At 48.9% G+C, this 17,462-nt stretch overlaps 1 protein-coding gene and 1 long non-coding RNA gene across 3 annotated transcripts in view; one reads left to right on the top strand and one right to left on the bottom strand.

The window, feature by feature from the left end:
* Nucleotides 1-9,701: 9,701 nt before the first annotated feature.
* LOC137570417 (uncharacterized) lies at nucleotides 9,702-16,248 on the bottom strand. The gene is made up of 3 exons (XM_068279091.1): nucleotides 15,626-16,248; nucleotides 15,270-15,371; nucleotides 9,702-10,561 (listed from the first exon to the last, which is right to left on the bottom strand). Exons 1-3 carry the CDS (start codon nucleotides 15,637-15,639, stop codon nucleotides 9,703-9,705), a joined length of 975 nt encoding a protein of 324 aa, XP_068135192.1. The 5' UTR covers nucleotides 15,640-16,248; the 3' UTR covers nucleotide 9,702.
* LOC137570418 (uncharacterized) overlaps nucleotides 16,030-17,462 on the top strand; it is a 33,634-nt gene continuing 32,201 nt past the window's right edge. For both annotated transcript variants that reach the window (XR_011031032.1, XR_011031033.1), the window contains exon 1: nucleotides 16,030-16,453. This is a non-coding gene — a long non-coding RNA (uncharacterized lncRNA). The remainder of the gene's footprint in view (nucleotides 16,454-17,462) is intronic.

Genomic DNA, 17,462 nt, shown 5'->3' with positions numbered 1-17,462 from the left:
CGGAGCCCTTCCTCAGGCATACATATGTTATGAGGCTTTAGGCCAGTTTAACACCTGGCTAGTGTGTTTGAGGTGCAATGCTCCACCCCAGGGCTGTAAAGGGCTTTTTTCCCCTTTGTACTCAAAGCGCATAAGCATGGCTCAAATCAGGAATAAGTTGATTGGTAAATTGTGGGACAGAGTGTGACGAATAAACGTTTATTCGTCCAAATAAAGTAGTTAGAGCCTCATAAAATTTTCCCTGTAGCCACTTTAAAAAAAAAAAATGACAGCAGATAGAAAAAAGGCTTCATTTAACAAAGAGCAGGGCAGCTGGGGGTTAAACAGTTCCCCTCTTCCTGGTCAAATGCTAGCAAATGTTTCCTTACTTGTAGCTTTCAAACTACATCAAAGAGGCCAGAAGCAGCTAATTCAGCCCTGGTCCCTTATCAGGTCCTGGGAGGACATAGTCCCTCTGCTGTGTGAGGATGCCATCAATCTAGTTTCTGCTGGACAGCAATTGTAAAGCACAAGCTTCTGGGAGAATGGTGTCTGCATTTTTGACACCTTCACCCAGAGCAGCTGTAACGATTGTGGAACTTTCTCTGTGATCAGCGCACAACGCGTGCGCTGATACGGCGGAAATCCTCCACAAGCGTATATTTGCAGGCACCCAGCAAAAGGTGCTACGCACCCGTAGAGGAAAATTCCTGTCGGCAGATGGCGCTGGGGAGTGCAGAGGAACCAATCCTCTGTACCTCCACAAATGCCAGACAGGAATTGTACGAAGCGCAGAACGCAATCGCAAGAGAGGCGATTGCGAATGAGAACGAGCAAAGGGACAGGTTGTATGCGTGTGCGCCAACCCAGTCGCCACCCCGCGACAGCGCACACACAACAGCAGATATGAAATAGGAACGCGATCGCGAGAGGTGCGATCGCCAGAAGTGACACAACGCAGATCAGAACAGAATACGAGGTTAGCAAAGGCACAGCAAATAATACAATGAGAATAACAAGGAAAATAACAAACGCTAACTGAACACGAACACCGCACTCATGCGCAACAGTGCACGCATTCGTGCGCGGTCTCCACGTGATAAGCACAATAGAGACAAGCACGCCTAACTAACCAAAACAAGACAAACATGTAACAGAGGACGCGAGCGCTTGCTTAACGGTTACCTCACCGAGCCTCCAGCAAGCGTTCGTAGCAGACAAGACAGACACACGAAAACAGGGACAAGCAAGAGATAGGATCCACAGCACTAGCGAAAGTGGCTAGCGCGATCCATGTACAGAGTAGCAGAACAGAAGGATCCACAGCACTAGCGGAAAGTGGCTAGCGCGATCCAAGGAGACAGAACAGAAGGATCCAGAGCGCCAGCGAAAGTGGCTAGCGCGATCCAGGTACAGAGTAGCAGAACAGAAGGATCCACAGCACTAGCGGAAAGTGGCTAGCGCGATCCAAGGAGACAGAACAGAAGGATCCACAGCACTAGCGCAAGATGCTAGCGCGATCCAAGTGAGACAGATCAGAAGAGATAGCTGGTAGCAACCGCTGCCCCAGCTATACTCCAAGAACAGAGATCAGAACCATTTCCTGTCGACCACCACTGGGACAGGACAACAGCAACAGAACAAACAAACAGATAAACAATCCTAACTGCACTAGGGAACCTGCCTAGCACAGTTTCCAGGAATACTCTAAGCTGATCTTCAAACAAAGAGCATGGCTGACACTCTCCAGAGTGTTTCACAGGAAGACTGCTTATGATCAGCCAAGCATTGTGGGAAACACATAGTACTTATAGTACACGCCTCCAATGAATGTGGCCAGGCAATTTGCATGACAACGTATGCAAATTCCTCAGCAAGCACAAGCTGCAAAACTGACAGAAGCTCTTCTTTCCAGAGTCCTGCAGCATGCAAACCTAAACAATGGTCAAAAAGCTGCCTGCCTGCACAGGCAGCTAAGCGGATTCTCACAGCAGCAGAAAGGACAGATCTTATCAAGGTTCCCTGGAAGTAGCTGACCTACTGTGACCCAGGAATCCCCAATATCCATATTTTCTACACATTTTCTTCATAATTCATGGCATAGCAAATCTCTATGCCCATCAAATCTACACAGGTTGTAGGATTCCACAGGACGCTGGTTCTGAGAGGTTTCCTGGCAAATCGGACTCCCAGAACTGAAGTAAGACCAGTTTAAAATAACCCTCTAATACCGCAGGGGTCTGACCCCTCAAGTTTGATATCATTGTTATTGATAAATTCGGATCGACCTAAAAATGGTATTAGATTTAACATGACCTGTATGGTTTTGGAAATACAACACCTAACCTGATTTAGATATATTTCGCTCTCCATGAGAAGGGGCTAGTTCATCTCAGGTTCCAAAGAGGTGTGTGATCCCTGCCCTAACGCCTCCTTGCTGAAGTGAGGGGTATAACTTAACTGGGTCCAGGTTGTCGTGGGTCCATAGTCCAAAGTCAATCATCTAAAAGCTTTGTCAAATAACATCTGACAGCCAGCTGGACACTGGCAAAAATCCCTTGGATTATTTCACACAAAAAGGCCTCTTGGCCTCTATGGCAATCGGCCATCTTGGACTTTCTCCAAAGACTTGCGATTGCCGCATGGACTACCAATAACGGTATTTGAACTGTATTTTAAGACATTCTGTTTCTCTTTCCTCTCTACTCTCTTTCTATCAAACCAATCTGTTCTGCCGGACAGGTATATTTATCTGTGGGCTAAAGTATGGTGTGTGTATGTAGTTTTAGAATAAAACGAATGATTTTATCGTTCAGTCTTGTGCCTGTTCTGGTCATCTGATTGTTGCTACAAAGAATCTTCCCTCTGGAGAGTCATACTACCGCATTGTTTTATTATTTTGTTATAAATTGTTGATTTGCTAGCTAGGTTGTAAATAACCATTTCTTCCTATTAGGATTAGCTAGTACCCAATTTCCTGTGTGAAATTGATAACTTGAGTTTATCTATTGGACATGCAATTGAGATTGCATCATATATGGACCCAGTAACCTTTATTTAAACCTCACACTGCTCACAGTCTTTAAGCCTTCAGAAGTGACTATTCCCAGAACGGTGACTGGAGCATGTCGAACGTGATTGGGCTGGCTACCGTATTATGATAGTGTTGGGGTCTCTTTGCCCTATCAAGTCAGAGAGCAGTGGCAGTGAAATTACCTGATTTCCAGGGCGAAATCGATATTTTTAGTCTACCGATTGTACATACAATTGTGATTGTACATGTATGGGCACCTCCAACCAATCTTAACCGTTTACTACGCACACAATGAATCTGCCTCCAGAAGTCTCTAGTGCACGAGACCTGCATGGCAACAGTGGCCCAGTAATACGGGATTGGTGAGTGATTGTCGAATTACATATTGTCGACAGCGTTGCGACCAACCTTTATTGTCAGTCTGCTCACCATACTTCCTGCTAATGCTAACGGGAGCAGATTAGACAGGATTGGCATGCTCTGTCACATTACTACCTTCTTCTGACGATCCAGCAACCGGTCTTTTAACGTCTTGTAGATGGGATCGCAGGGCTGGATTGTCACAGAGGAAAAAGTCTGCAAATGCAAGGCTAAACAGGTGGCTTTCCAGTCTGGATTTGAATAACTTCAGCGATGGGGCTGTCTTTACTGGGTTTGGTAGGTAGTTCAAAAGGATAGAGACAGCATGACAGAAAGCTTTGGCTCCAAAGATTTTGAGGTGCACTCTGGGAGTGACCAAGTTTATGGATCCTGCTGATCTGAGTTTGTGAGAGTTGTGCTGTTTCAGCAATTCCTTCATGTGTCCAGGGTCCAAATTGTGTAGGGATTTGAATCTCAACAGTCCGATTTTGAAGAGCATTCTGCATTTTACCGGTAGCCAGTTCAGTGAGTGAAGAATCGGTGTAATGTGACAGTGGTGAGGCTAGTATGTTTGCAATCTGGCAGCAGCATTCTGTACTAATTTCAGTTGGTACAAGTCCTTGTTTGGGAACCCTGCATAGAGGGCATTGCAGTAGTCCAGCCGTGATGTGATGAAGGCGTGAACTAGGGTTGGAAGATCCTCTGGGGGAATAAGATGGTACATTTTTGTAATGTTCCTCAGATGAAAATTGGAATATTTTACTACAGCCGAGATTTGGTTTCCAAAGCTCAATTCCCCATCGATTAGCACACCGAGGCTGCACACAAGGGTAGAGCTATTTATGTCTGAATTCCCTATCCTGATTGGTGTTGATTTAGAATAGAGCTGTTTTGATGCCAAGCACTGGCCTTGGACAACAATGACCTCAGTTTTGTCAACATTTAGGCCAGATCAACCAGTTGTCATTCATACACTCTTGTAGCTCAGCTAAGCAAGAATTTATTTTTGGAGTAGAGCTTGTTCCACCAGGTTTGAAGGACAAGTATAGTTTTGTGTCATGGGCATTGCGGTGGTACGTCATGGCCATTCTGTTGAATAATTGTACCAAGTGGTAGCATGTAGACTTCAAATAGCAGTTATTATATAAGTTATGAGAAGACCTTCCACATAATTTACAGCCATGACTTTTGCATGACTATTTTTCTTTTACATTTGTGTTTATTAGTCCTCCACCAAGCCGTTTCAGCACTGAGACCCGAAAGCTTGCGGGCATGTGGCCGCACTGAGCCTGTGCAGTGGCATAGACCTATTTGGGCTTCAGCAGAAAAGATGAGCACAATTGGGTCCATGCTACTGCGCATGCGCGATCCGTCAACAAGGGCTTTTTGACACTCTTTTGGGAGATGCAGTGCTGGAACAGCTCAGTGAAGGAGGACGGAGGAAACCTCTGGAGCACTTTTTTTCCCTACAGGTACACTTTAAATAAGCCAAGCAGTATAAGGACTTGTGATTGAAACATGCCTATAAGAAAAGAAATAATGTACTGAGACCTAACTATAAAAACTATGTAATGGAAATTGGCTGGAAGACTGAAGTAGCTCACTAATTGTAAATAGAATTCTCCTTCCCCGCTGCACAACTACCTCTGAGAGAAGCCTGCGAACGTTTAATTACCGATCATGCTGAAAAGAACTTGTCTTCGGGCCTAATCTGCACAAGGGCATTATGGCAGACGGATTTATTTGTTCTTTTGTAAGATTACTCTGCTTTTCTTGTTAGCATCCTGTAGCCTGCCTCAGCTTAATAATACCAGTGCATTTCAGGCTTTCAAAATTAATTACATGCCTTAAGCTTCGGAATCACTTTGTAGAACAGAATTCTGTGACTTGGGATTGTGTAGGAGAAAGAAAGCAGATAGGAAAAAACCCTCGAATGCATATTCTTTGCTTTTTTTATGTCCTAAGAAGCAAGTTTGGTTATTGGACTTATAGGTGGAAATATGACTCAAATAATTACACACAGCAAGCAGTGTCTAGCGGGGGCTTGTCCAGCCGTTGTGGTGACATCATCTAGTCCTTTGCAGAGAGGTGGGCTGGTCTAGCTGTTGTGATGACATCATGTAGTCCTTTGCAGAGAGAGGTGGGCTGGTCTAGCTGTTGTGATGACATCATGTAGACCTTTGCAGAGAGAGGTGGGCTGGTTAAGTGGTTGTGATGACATCATCTAGTTTTTTGCTGAGAGATGTTGGCTTGTCCAGCCGTTGTGGTGACATCATCTAGTCCTTTGCAGAGTGAGGTGGGCTGGTCCACCTGTGGTGATGATGACATCATCTAGTCCTTTGCAAAGAGAGGTGGGCTGGTCTAGCTATTGTGATGACATCATGTAGTCCTTTGCAGAGAGAGGTGGGCTGGTCCAGTGGTTGTGATGACATCATCTAGTCCTTTGCTGAGAGAGGTGGGCTGGTCCAGACATTGTGATGACATCATCTAGTCCTTTGCAGAGAGAGGTGGGCTGGTCCAGTGGTTGTGATGACATCATCTAGTCCTTTGCTGAGAGAGGTGGGCTGGTCCAGACATTGTGATGACATCATCTAGTCCTTTGCAGAGAGAGGTGGGCTGGTCCAGCTGTTGTGATTACATCATCTAGTCCTTTTGCAGCGGTCGTGTTATAGTTGGTGGCGCAATAGAAAAGGGGATGAAGCCAAGTAATTCCTATCGATCAATTCTAAATTCATTTGTTTAAATGGTCAAACTATATCAAACCACGAGATATGATGCAGTGACCGAAGGAGGGGCCAGGTGGACCCCTTAGGTCCAGGGGTCCTGGTGTGATTATTACCTCTACATTTTTCTATTGATACACCATTACTAGTACTATTTTATAGACTAGTGGATTAGGTATGAGTGGATTGGTTCAAACATCACTGCGTGTGTCTCCTATATGATATATTTAATTGACTTTTTTATTGTAACAACCAGCGATTTGTACAGGAAAATCATGACAATTTACAAGGTTGCCCAAACTTTCGCATCTCACTGTATGTGTACTTTTTTCCTGGGATAATATGGCTGTCCCTGCTGCTTTAACTCCCATTAAAAAGATTTTGCTGCTTTCTCTTGATCTCCAAATTCAAAAAGATTTAACAGCATGAGAAAAGCTTGGTGTTAATTTAGCACTTAATTATGCACATAAATTAACACATTTCTGTCATTAGCACACAAATTAACATTCTTTTGACTACTAATTTATCAAACCTTTACAGCGGTGCTAGTGTGTGGCTCAGTTTCTGGGTTAAGACCTGTGTACAGCATGTGTTTAGTGATAATACCCAGCAGAGTTGTGTTTTTCCTGTGTAATATAAGCCATCCTCCCAATTAGAACTAAGTATAAAAAAGGGAAATCCCCTTCTCTCTACCATAAAGCTGGCCATACACTGTACAATATGTAGACCTACTTGTGATTCAAACATCAAATTGGGCAAACGTGTTGTTTATTACCACCAGAGCACATAGAGGCCTCAATGCCCCCCATCCACCCCCTGATCAACCTGCTGGCGACATTTAAGGATCTGGGATGGCACTTCATCAGCAGATGTTGCACTGGCATTATATTGAATGTAATATCGATCGCAGGACAATCGCAGTGTGATCGGTGCCGTGGTTGAGTAGTGTATAGGTAGTGTATAGGTACCGGTAGCTTAACCACTTTTTCCACCACTACAGTATTTCTACGTCTTCTGTGACTCCATCTAAGCCACGAGGAAGTAGATATACGTCTTGTAGCTGAAGCAGTGCTATGCTTGATTGGGGTTGCTCCTTTGCAAACCTCCGGCACTATCTGCTGAAGCACTGATTGGTGAACGGGAATATATGTTCCCTGAACCAATAAGATTGTTTTTTTTACCATTAAAAATACTTTTTTATTTTCTCAGTTCATAGTGAAAAATGCACACTGTAGCATTATTTCAGAATCAAATATCTTCACCATAAATTGTGACAGGAACATAATCTAAGTTTTGTGATGAACGGTAGAAATAGCCAAACAAACTTTGTGTTTTTTATCTACAGTAGTGCTTTTTATTTTTAAACTTGAATTGGTAAAACTGAGTAAGGCCCGGTTCACATTAGCGGTTGCTATCCGGAATCGCCGTGCCGGAGCCGTGCCGGAGCCGGACCGCATGCGGACCGGACGAAACGGACGCACGGCATAGCAATGAAAGTCTATGCGACCGTTCACATGCGTCCGTTTCGTCCGGACCGGAGCCGGACCGGATCCGGACTCCGGCGTCCGTTCCAACATGCGCTATTTTTTGGTCCGGCTGGTCCGGCTGACGTATCCGGACCGGAGCCGGAATGTTGCATCCGGCCAATGGAAACCAATGAGAACCGGAGAGCGCACAACACACTGGCTATAAAAACCGGATGTTGTACCACACTTCCTATGCTGACTCTATGGTATGGTGGCCATTTTGAATGGGGACCACATGGCACCAGCGTTCACAGAGTGGAGCAGCAGTGACTTCATGCTGGAGCTCTTTGGCAGCAATATGGAGCAGGATCTGTCTGATAGCGAGGGGGTGAGGCCCTACACATCAGAAGACCTCATCCTACAGGTGCAGCAGGTACCAGCCCTGTGGGACAAGGGGGATGCGGACCACAGCAACATCAAAAAATGCAGAGGCCTGTGGAAAAAAATTGCCAAGCTGTATGTGGAGGACTTTGAGCACTTGAGCAAGAGACAGCAAGGCACAGAGGGTATGTTGACTAGAAGTTTTTGGGGGGGGCTTGTGGTTTAAGCTTGTGATGTATTCCACTTTTGCTATGGATTTGTGTCACCCACGTGTTGCCCACCCACCTGTTCCCCACCCACCTGTACCCCACCTGTGATGTATCCCACCCACCTGTACCCCACCTGTGATGTACCCCACCTGTGCTGTATCCCACCCACCTGTGATGTATCCCACCCACCTGTACCCCACCTGTGATGTATCCCACCCACCTCTACCCCACCTGTGATGTATCCCACCTGTGATGTATCCCACCTGTGATGTATCCCACCCACCTGTACCCCACCTGTGCTGTATCCCACCCACCTGTGATGTATCCCACCCACCTGTGATGTATCCCACCCACCTGTACCCCACCTGTGATGTATCCCACCCACCTGTACCCCACCTGTGATGTATCCCACCCACCTGTACCCCACCTGTGATGTATCCCACCCACCTCTACCCCACCTGTGATGTATCCCACCTGTGATGTATCCCACCCACCTGTACCCCACCTGTGCTGTATCCCACCCACCTGTGATGTACCCCACCTGTGATGTATCCCACCCACCTGTACCCCACCTGTGATGTATCCCACCCACCTGTACCCCACCTGTGATGTATCCCACCCACCTCTACCCCACCTGTGATGTATCCCACCCACCTCTACCCCACCTGTGATGTATCCCACCTGTGCTGTATCCCACCCACCTGTGATGTATCCCACCCACCTGTGATGTATCCCACCCACCTGTACCCCACCTGTGATGTATCCCACCCACCTGTACCCCACCTGTGATGTATCCCACCCACCTGTACCCCACCTGTGATGTATCCCACCCACCTCTACCCCATCTGTGATGTATCCCACCTGTGATGTATCCCACCCACCTGTACCCCACCTGTGCTGTATCCCACCCACCTGTGATGTACCCCACCTGTGATGTATCCCACCCACCTGTACCCCACCTGTGATGTATCCCACCCACCTCTACCCCACCTGTGATGTATCCCACCCACCTCTACCCCACCTGTGATGTATCCCACCTGTGATGTATCCCACCCACCTGTACCCCACCTGTGCTGTATCCCACCCACCTGTGATGTACCCCACCTGTGATGTATCCCACCCACCTGTACCCCACCTGTGATGTATCCCACCCACCTCTACCCCACCTGTGATGTATCCCACCCACCTCTACCCCACCTGTGATGTATCCCACCCACCTGTACCCCACCTGTGATGTATCCCACCCACCTGTACCCCACCTGTGCTGTATCCCACCCACCTGTGATGTACCCCACCTGTGATGTATCCCACCCACCTGTACCCCACCTGTGATGTATCCCACCCACCTGTACCCCACCTGTGATGTATCCCACCCACCTGTGATGTATCCCACCCACCTGCGATGTACCCCACCTGTGCACATAAAACATACACAATGACCAATTATTATACATCAATTTATTGTAAAAAATTAATACATTTAAAATCACTCAAAAACTTGAAACTCCAAAATAAACACATTTCAACAAAACATATTAAAAACCAAACATTCACCCTCGTCCTGGTGGTGTGGTAAAATAAAGTCTCAGTTGGTCCCTGTTCCGCAGTGACACTACCCTTGGCCTGGTTGCATACCTCCGCAGGGGCATTAGTGGAAGCACATTCGGGGGTTCCGGAGTCTCTCTTTCCTCCTGCCGCACAAAGTTGTGGAGGATGCATGCTGCCTTCACCACGACAACTGCGTTGCCCGGTTTTAGCAGCATGGGCGTGTGGAACACCCTCCACTTTGACACCAGGATCCCAAATGTGCACTCCACCATTCTCCTTGCACGGCTCAACCGAGCATTGAAGTGTAGCTGGCTGGCATCAAGTCCCCTGTCTGGGTACGGACGCATTACATGGTCGGACAGGGCGAAGGCCTCGTCCCCCACAAACACATAGGGGTAGGCCGGTGCCCTTGTCCCAGGCCAGGGTCTGTCACGGGGGAGACGCAGTCTGCCTTCCTCTATCAGCCGGCAAAGGGTCGTACGCTGGAAAATTCCAGAGTCATTGGAACTACCGTACGACCCCACATCCACGTACACAAACTTGTAGTCCGCATCTGCCACTGCCATTAGAACAATGCTGAAGTATTTTTTATAGTTGAAATAATGGCTGCCACTCCCCATGGGTTTCTGAATCCGGATGTGTTTCCCATCCAGTGCGCCAACACAATTAGGAAACTTGCACTCGGTCCAGAAGCCCTGGGCGATCTCCTCCCATTTCGTGGTGTCCGGCACAGGCATGTATCTGGCCCTCAGTCGCGTCCAAAGGATCCTCGAAGTCCTCACGACGATGCCTGCCACCGTGCTCTTCCCAATACGAAATGTGACATGTAGCGATGTATATGTTTGTCCAGTTGCGATGTACCTACAAGAGAAATAATCGAAATCAATTTTTCATGTCGTTACAGGAGAAAGGTTCAAGACAAGGTGGCGCAATATACGGGATGCATACGTGAAATGGCTACGGAAGAAAAAACTTGCCGAACGAAGTGGCAGTGGCGGGGGAAGGCGACAAAAAGACTACCAATTTGCCAAGCAATTGTCTTTCATCAATGCAAGCCTGGAACCTAGACTGTAAGTACCACTACTGTGGGCAGGAACTGAGAGCTCATACCATGACTTCGGCCATGTATTGCTATGGCCTCAATTCCCATGGCTAGCGAACTTTTCTCACAAGCTTTATCAAATGTTGGGTAGAAACGGTTGATAAAGTGATTGCTAGTGTTTGCTAGCTCTGTGAATTGACGCCACATGCTGTTTGGCACACCAATAAATATTGTTTTTATCTACAGGACTGAAGACAATTTGGAGCAAGAGGAACCGACCCAGGAGGCACGGTTCAGCAGTGAGGAGAGCTTGGTGGATGATGACGTCGCCGATGTAAACTATTGCCCCGAGGAGAGGAGTAGGAGGAGGGAGTCCTTAATCCCTACTCTCTCCTTTGATGATGACTTGGCAGAAGAGAGCTTGGATGTTGAGGTTGCAGGACCGAGTGTGGAAGAAGCTGAACCTCCACAATCGACCGCTATGGAAGCTCCAGGGGAACAAGAACAAAGTGAGGAGCACCGAGAGACTGCAGCACAACCAGCGCGCAGGGCAACCCCGACACAGGCCAGAGGACGGGAAGATGCTGCCACACCACCAGTGAGGACCACCACACCAGTGAGGCGTCGAGGTACCCTCCCCCCAACAAGGAGAGAGACAGAGTCCGAGATGTCCGGGGCTGTCTCCGGACTTCTCGGGATTCTTCAGAGCCACCAAACTCTCATAACCCGGCAGTTGCAAGATGAGGACAGGGGCCACATCATGGAGCAGTACAAGTCCCACATCACTTCACTGCAATGTGAGCTCGACGCTGTACATGGGCACTACAGGGACGAGCTTAAAATGATGCATGAGATGCACAGAGGAGAAATCGACCAACTGCGTGCGCAGCATCATCAGTCGGTGGGCCAGCTGCAGAACATGATGCAGCAAATGCATCAACAAAGCAAGGAACTACTGAAATTGCAGGCACACCCGTGTTTTCACACTGTGATGTCTCTAATACCATATCTGGAAAAGGTGCCTTCCCAAAACCTGATGGCGTGCCATTCCAATTTGCTGGAGGTGATTAAACAGCACATGGACACGCCATTATTGCAACCACCAATTTTTAGACCCCCACAACCAACAGCGGTGCCCACCTGGCAATCATCACAGATGTACACCGGCTACAGAGGCAGTCAATATGGGCCACCGCTGTCAGGGTCCAGCTCATCCACGACCAGCACCCAAGAGAGTCCAGATTTCCAGGCAGCAACTCCCACCTTTTCGAGTAGTGGTGCCGATACAATTTGAAAAAAAAAGTCAAATTGTTCCTGGACATGCTCCTCTGAATACCTCCGATCCGCGGAGGAAGGATACCATCACAGGGCTTTTTAACTTTTGGTTTTGCTGGACTTGAACTTTAGGGCCTGGTGTCCCCGAAAGACACTACCTGGGTCACAACCTTGTGCCTGTTGCACTGCACCTGTACTCCTGCACCTGTGCCTTTGATTCCTCTTGTTCCTTACTTTGTTGATCCTAATCACTTGCACAAGACCCTTGGAGCCATGGGTGAAGGACACCTTCACTGGTCGGTGAGAGGCCTAGCCTTTTCACTGACCTGTGTCCTTCATCCATGGCTCAGAGGGTCCTGTGCCAGTGGTTAGGTTTTAGAAGCACTAATAATTTAGGGCCTGGTGTCCCCGAAAGACACTACCTGGGTCACAACCTTGTGCCTGTTGCACTGCACCTGTAGTCCTGCACCTGTGCCTTTGATTCCTCTTGTTCCTTACTTTGTTGATCCTAATCACTTGCACAAGACCCTTGGAGCCATGGGTGAAGGACACCTTCACTGGTCGGTGAGAGGCCTAGCCTTTTCACTGACCTGTGTCCTTCATCCATGGCTCAGAGGGTCCTGTGCCAGTGGTTAGGTTTTAGAAGCACTAATAATTTAGGGCCTGGTGTCCCCGAAAGACACTACCTGGGTCACAACCTTGTGCCTGTTGCACTGCACCTGTAGTCCTGCACCTGTGCCTTTGATTCCTCTTGTTCCTTACTTTGTTGATCCTAATCACTTGCACAAGACCCTTTGAACCATGGATGAAGGACACCTTGACTGGTCGGTGAGAGGCCTAGCCTTTTCACTGACCTGTGTCCTTCACCCATGGCTCAGAGGGTCCTGTGCCAGTGGTTAGGTTTTTAAAGCACTTCAATTTTAGGGCCTGGTGTCCCCGAAAGACACTACCTGGGTCACAACCTTGTGCCTGTTGCACTGCACCTGTAGTCATGCACCTCTGCCATCGGTTCCTCTTGCTCCTCACTTTGTTCTTGTTCCTAACCACTTGCACAAGACCCTTTGAACCATGGATGAAGGACACCTTGACTGGTCGGTGAGAGGCCTAGCCTTTTCACTGACCTGTGTCCTTCACCCATGGCTCAGAGGGTCCTGTGCCAGTGGTTAGGTTTTTGAAGCACTTCAATTTTAGGGCCTGGTGTCCCCGAAAGACACTACCTGGGTCACAACCTTGTGCCTGTTGCACTGCGCCTGTAGTCATGCACCTCTGCCATCGGTTCCTCTTGCTCCTCACTTTGTTCTTGTTCCTAACCACTTGCACAAGACCCTTTGAACCATGGATGAAGGACACCTTGACTGGTCGGTGAGAGGCCTAGCCTTTTCACTGACCTGTGTCCTTCACCCATGGCTCAGAGGGTCCTGTGCCAGTGGTTAGGTTTTTAAAGCACTTCAATTTTAGGGCCTGGTGTCCCCGAAAGACACTACCTGGGTCACAACCTTGTGCCTGTTGCACTGCACCTGTAGTCATGCACCTCTGCCATCGGTTCCTCTTGCTCCTCACTTTGTTCTTGTTCCTAACCACTTGCACAAGACCCTTTGAACCATGGATGAAGGACACCTTGACTGGTCGGTGAGAGGCCTAGCCTTTTCACTGACCTGTGTCCTTCACCCATGGCTCAGAGGGTCCTGTGCCAGTGGTTAGGTTTTTGAAGCACTTCAATTTTAGGGCCTGGTGTCCCCGAAAGACACTACCTGGGTCACAACCTTGTGCCTGTTGCACTGCACCTGTAGTCATGCACCTCTGCCATCGGTTCCTCTTGCTCCTCACTTTGTTCTTGTTCCTAACCACTTGCACAAGACCCTTTGAACCATGGATGAAGGACACCTTGACTGGTCGGTGAGAGGCCTAGCCTTTTCACTGACCTGTGTCCTTCACCCATGGCTCAGAGGGTCCTGTGCCAGTGGTTAGGTTTTTGAAGCACTTCAATTTTAGGGCCTGGTGTCCCCGAAAGACACTACCTGGGTCACAACCTTGTGCCTGTTGCACTGCACCTGTAGTCATGCACCTCTGCCATCGGTTCCTCTTGCTCCTCACTTTGTTCTTGTTCCTAACCACTTGCACAAGACCCTTTGAACCATGGATGAAGGACACCTTGACTGGTCGGTGAGAGGCCTAGCCTTTTCACTGACCTGTGTCCTTCACCCATGGCTCAGAGGGTCCTGTGCCAGTGGTTAGGTTTTTGAAGCACTTCAATTTTAGGGCCTGGTGTCCCCGAAAGACACTACCTGGGTCACAACCTTGTGCCTGTTGCACTGCACCTGTAGTCATGCACCTCTGCCATCGGTTCCTCTTGCTCCTCACTTTGTTCTTGTTCCTAACCACTTGCACAAGACTTTTTGAACCATGGATGAAGGACACCTTGACTGGTCGGTGAGAGGCCTAGCCTTTTCACTGACCTGTGTCCTTCACCCATGGCTCAGAGGGTCCTGTGCCAGTGGTTAGGTTTTTAAAGCACTTCAATTTTAGGGCCTGGTGTCCCCGAAAGACACTACCTGGGTCACAACCTTGTGCCTGTTGCACTGCACCTGTAGTCATGCACCTCTGCCATCGGTTCCTCTTGCTCCTCACTTTGTTCTTGTTCCTAACCACTTGCACAAGACCCTTTGAACCATGGATGAAGGACACCTTGACTGGTCGGTGAGAGGCCTAGCCTTTTCACTGACCTGTGTCCTTCACCCATGGCTCAGAGGGTCCTGTGCCAGTGGTTAGGTTTTTGAAGCACTTCAATTTTAGGGCCTGGTGTCCCCGAAAGACACTACCTGGGTCACAACCTTGTGCCTGTTGCACTGCACCTGTACTCATGCACCTCTGCCATCGGTTCCTCTTGCTCCTCACTTTGTTCTTGTTCCTAACCACTTGCACAAGACCCTTTGAATCATGGATGAAGGACACCTTGACTGGTCGGTGAGAGGCCTAGCCTTTTCACTGACCTGTGTCCTTCATCCATGGCTCAGAGGGTCCTGTGCCAGTGGTTAGGTTTTTGAAGCACTTTAATATTAGGGACTGGTGTCCCCGAAAGACACTTGGGCAGCTATGCCCTGCAACTCTTCCAGCACAAAGTTGGTGGTTGGTGTTCCTTAAAACTGACCGGGCTATACCATAGATATGTTATTTTTTGTCTTCCATGTTGGAAGAATGTTTCCATGTTGGAAAGTGGTAGTTTTTGCAATAAAAAAATTTGTTTTTACATACCTCAGTGTGATGAGTAGTTGTTCTTGTGGTGTGACTGCTCTCCTGAACGTGGTATCCTTCTTCCTAAGGTCATCCTTCACCATCTCCAAAAGGGTATCAAACCTGTCAGGAGATGGAAAGGAAGAAGCTGTAAAGTATGTTGTGGGACAAGGTGTTGGGTGGAGGATGGGGGAGGTGTGTTTACAGAGGTTTGGGAGTGTTGTGGAGGGTGGGGGTGTAGTGTATAGCTAGGTATACAGGGGTGTGGGGGTCAGGGTGGTGTGTTTAGCTAGGTATACAGGGATGAGGTGTTGTGGGGGTGAGGGTGGGGTGTTTAGGGATGGTGGGGGTTGGTGTATTTAGGCCTAGATACTTACAGGGGAATAGACATCCGAGTGTAGCTGTAGAACTTCTGTGGGTGTCGTCTGAGGTCCCGGTAGAGGGCCTGGAACTCTCCCTTCCTCTGCCTCCTGGCTAGTAGAGGGTGCACCCACCATCTCCTGCGAGGAGCACGCCTTCTCCCCACCAGGGCCGGATTTAGGGGCAGGCCTCCGAGGCCCCTGCCTAGGGCGGAAGATAGCTTGGGGCGGGTGGGGAGCTACCCGCAACATGTACCCTCTTCCCACAGTCTAGTCATTCACAGCCGCCCGCTTTGCACACTGCAGCTTGTCCTTGTGTGCGCAGTCAGCGGGCGGCTACAGATGAGTCAGGAAGCTGCTGCCCTGGTTCTGTGCACGGAGATCGCTCTGCCTGCTGCGCCCCAGCACGTGGCTGACGTGATCTGATCAGCTGATATGGAACGTAACGACCAGAAGCAGCGAGCGAACAGACGTGGGAAGGAACAACCTCTGCTGCTACACGGAGGTCTTGCCACGTGCTGTGGATGACACAGATCAGAAATCCCCAGGGCGCAGCAGGCAGAGCGATCACGGTGCACAGATAGAACCACAGCAGCTGGTTGTCCCTTCTCCCTTTCAAGCCCCGACAACGAAGCAGGATGGATGACAGTGAAAGCACGCGGGAGGGAGAGAGAGAGATCAGCTGATTAGCTCAACTGGCCGGGACTGGACTGGAACTCGAATGATGGGGAGAAGCAGGGTCCTGTGTGCAGGCAGCCTTTCATGGTGCACAGAAGAGAGGCATCATGTTGCTGGGTGATCGGATTCCTGACATTCCTAAACTTCTGCCGCTGTGATTGCATGCTCGTAAGTATCTGCTGCTGGTGTGACTGCATGCTTGTGTGTACACCCTCCCTCCCCTTTCCTCCAAGGTAGTATTTGCCCCCCTCCCTCTCAGCATGTCGTCTCACACCATAGAGGCACCACAGCTGCCAGCATTCCCATGACCTACTATAGGGTCTCCATAGCTGCCAGCAAGCCTCACGCCCTCTATAGAGGCACTACAGTTCCATTCCATTCCTCCATATAGTATTGGGTATCCCATAGGGCTGGCTGGTGTAGACCACCTTGTCTCCCCCAAAGTGACTAGCGGTCCCCTGGAGCCTCTGCAGCGTATTCGGAGAGCAGCGCATTTACCTGTCTAGCGTGCTTCTCTGTGCTCTATCTTCCTTTATGTCTCTAGCCCAGCAGCATATGAGTATGTACAGTACATGCCAATGATGGAGCACATCGATGGGGGGAGCACACTGGCCGGACAGTTGAATGCACTCCACTGCAAATACAGGGACCCCGGGGGACCACTATTCACATTAGAGGGGACCCAGCAGCCAGCTCTGTGGCCCTCGGGGACAACCCAATACTCTATGGAGACTGAGAGGCATGCTAGGAACTGTGGTGCCTCTGGAAGGGAAGAGGCATCATGGGAGCTGTGGTGCCTCTGTGGAGGGGTAGGGGCATGCTGGCAGCTGTAGTGCCTTTATAGAGGGGTGTGCTGGGAGCGGTTTTAAGTTTGTCCCTATTGAAACACCTGTCCTGGCTAGTACCTCAATTCTCACCTTACCCCAGCTGACTTGTTCACTCTGATCACCCCCTCAGTTCTGGCTGCCCCCTCTATCCTTTTTTTCCTCACCCCCTACCTCAACCTGAAACACAGAAAATAAACAAATTGATGGTTAGATTTTAGTAATGTGAAGCCTCTGGATAGTTTAGAGACTTCCTGTACCCCACCGTTCCAGTGCTGTATCCCTCTCTGTTCAAATAGGTTTCTTCAGTGTGCAAGTGTGACCGCATTTGAACTGGGCATGCACAAGTAAGG

This window comes from Hyperolius riggenbachi, chromosome 4 (genome assembly GCF_040937935.1).
Source record: "Hyperolius riggenbachi isolate aHypRig1 chromosome 4, aHypRig1.pri, whole genome shotgun sequence".
Classification (NCBI taxonomy): domain Eukaryota; kingdom Metazoa; phylum Chordata; class Amphibia; order Anura; family Hyperoliidae; genus Hyperolius; species Hyperolius riggenbachi.
This window is presented reverse-complemented; position numbering and strand designations above follow the sequence as displayed.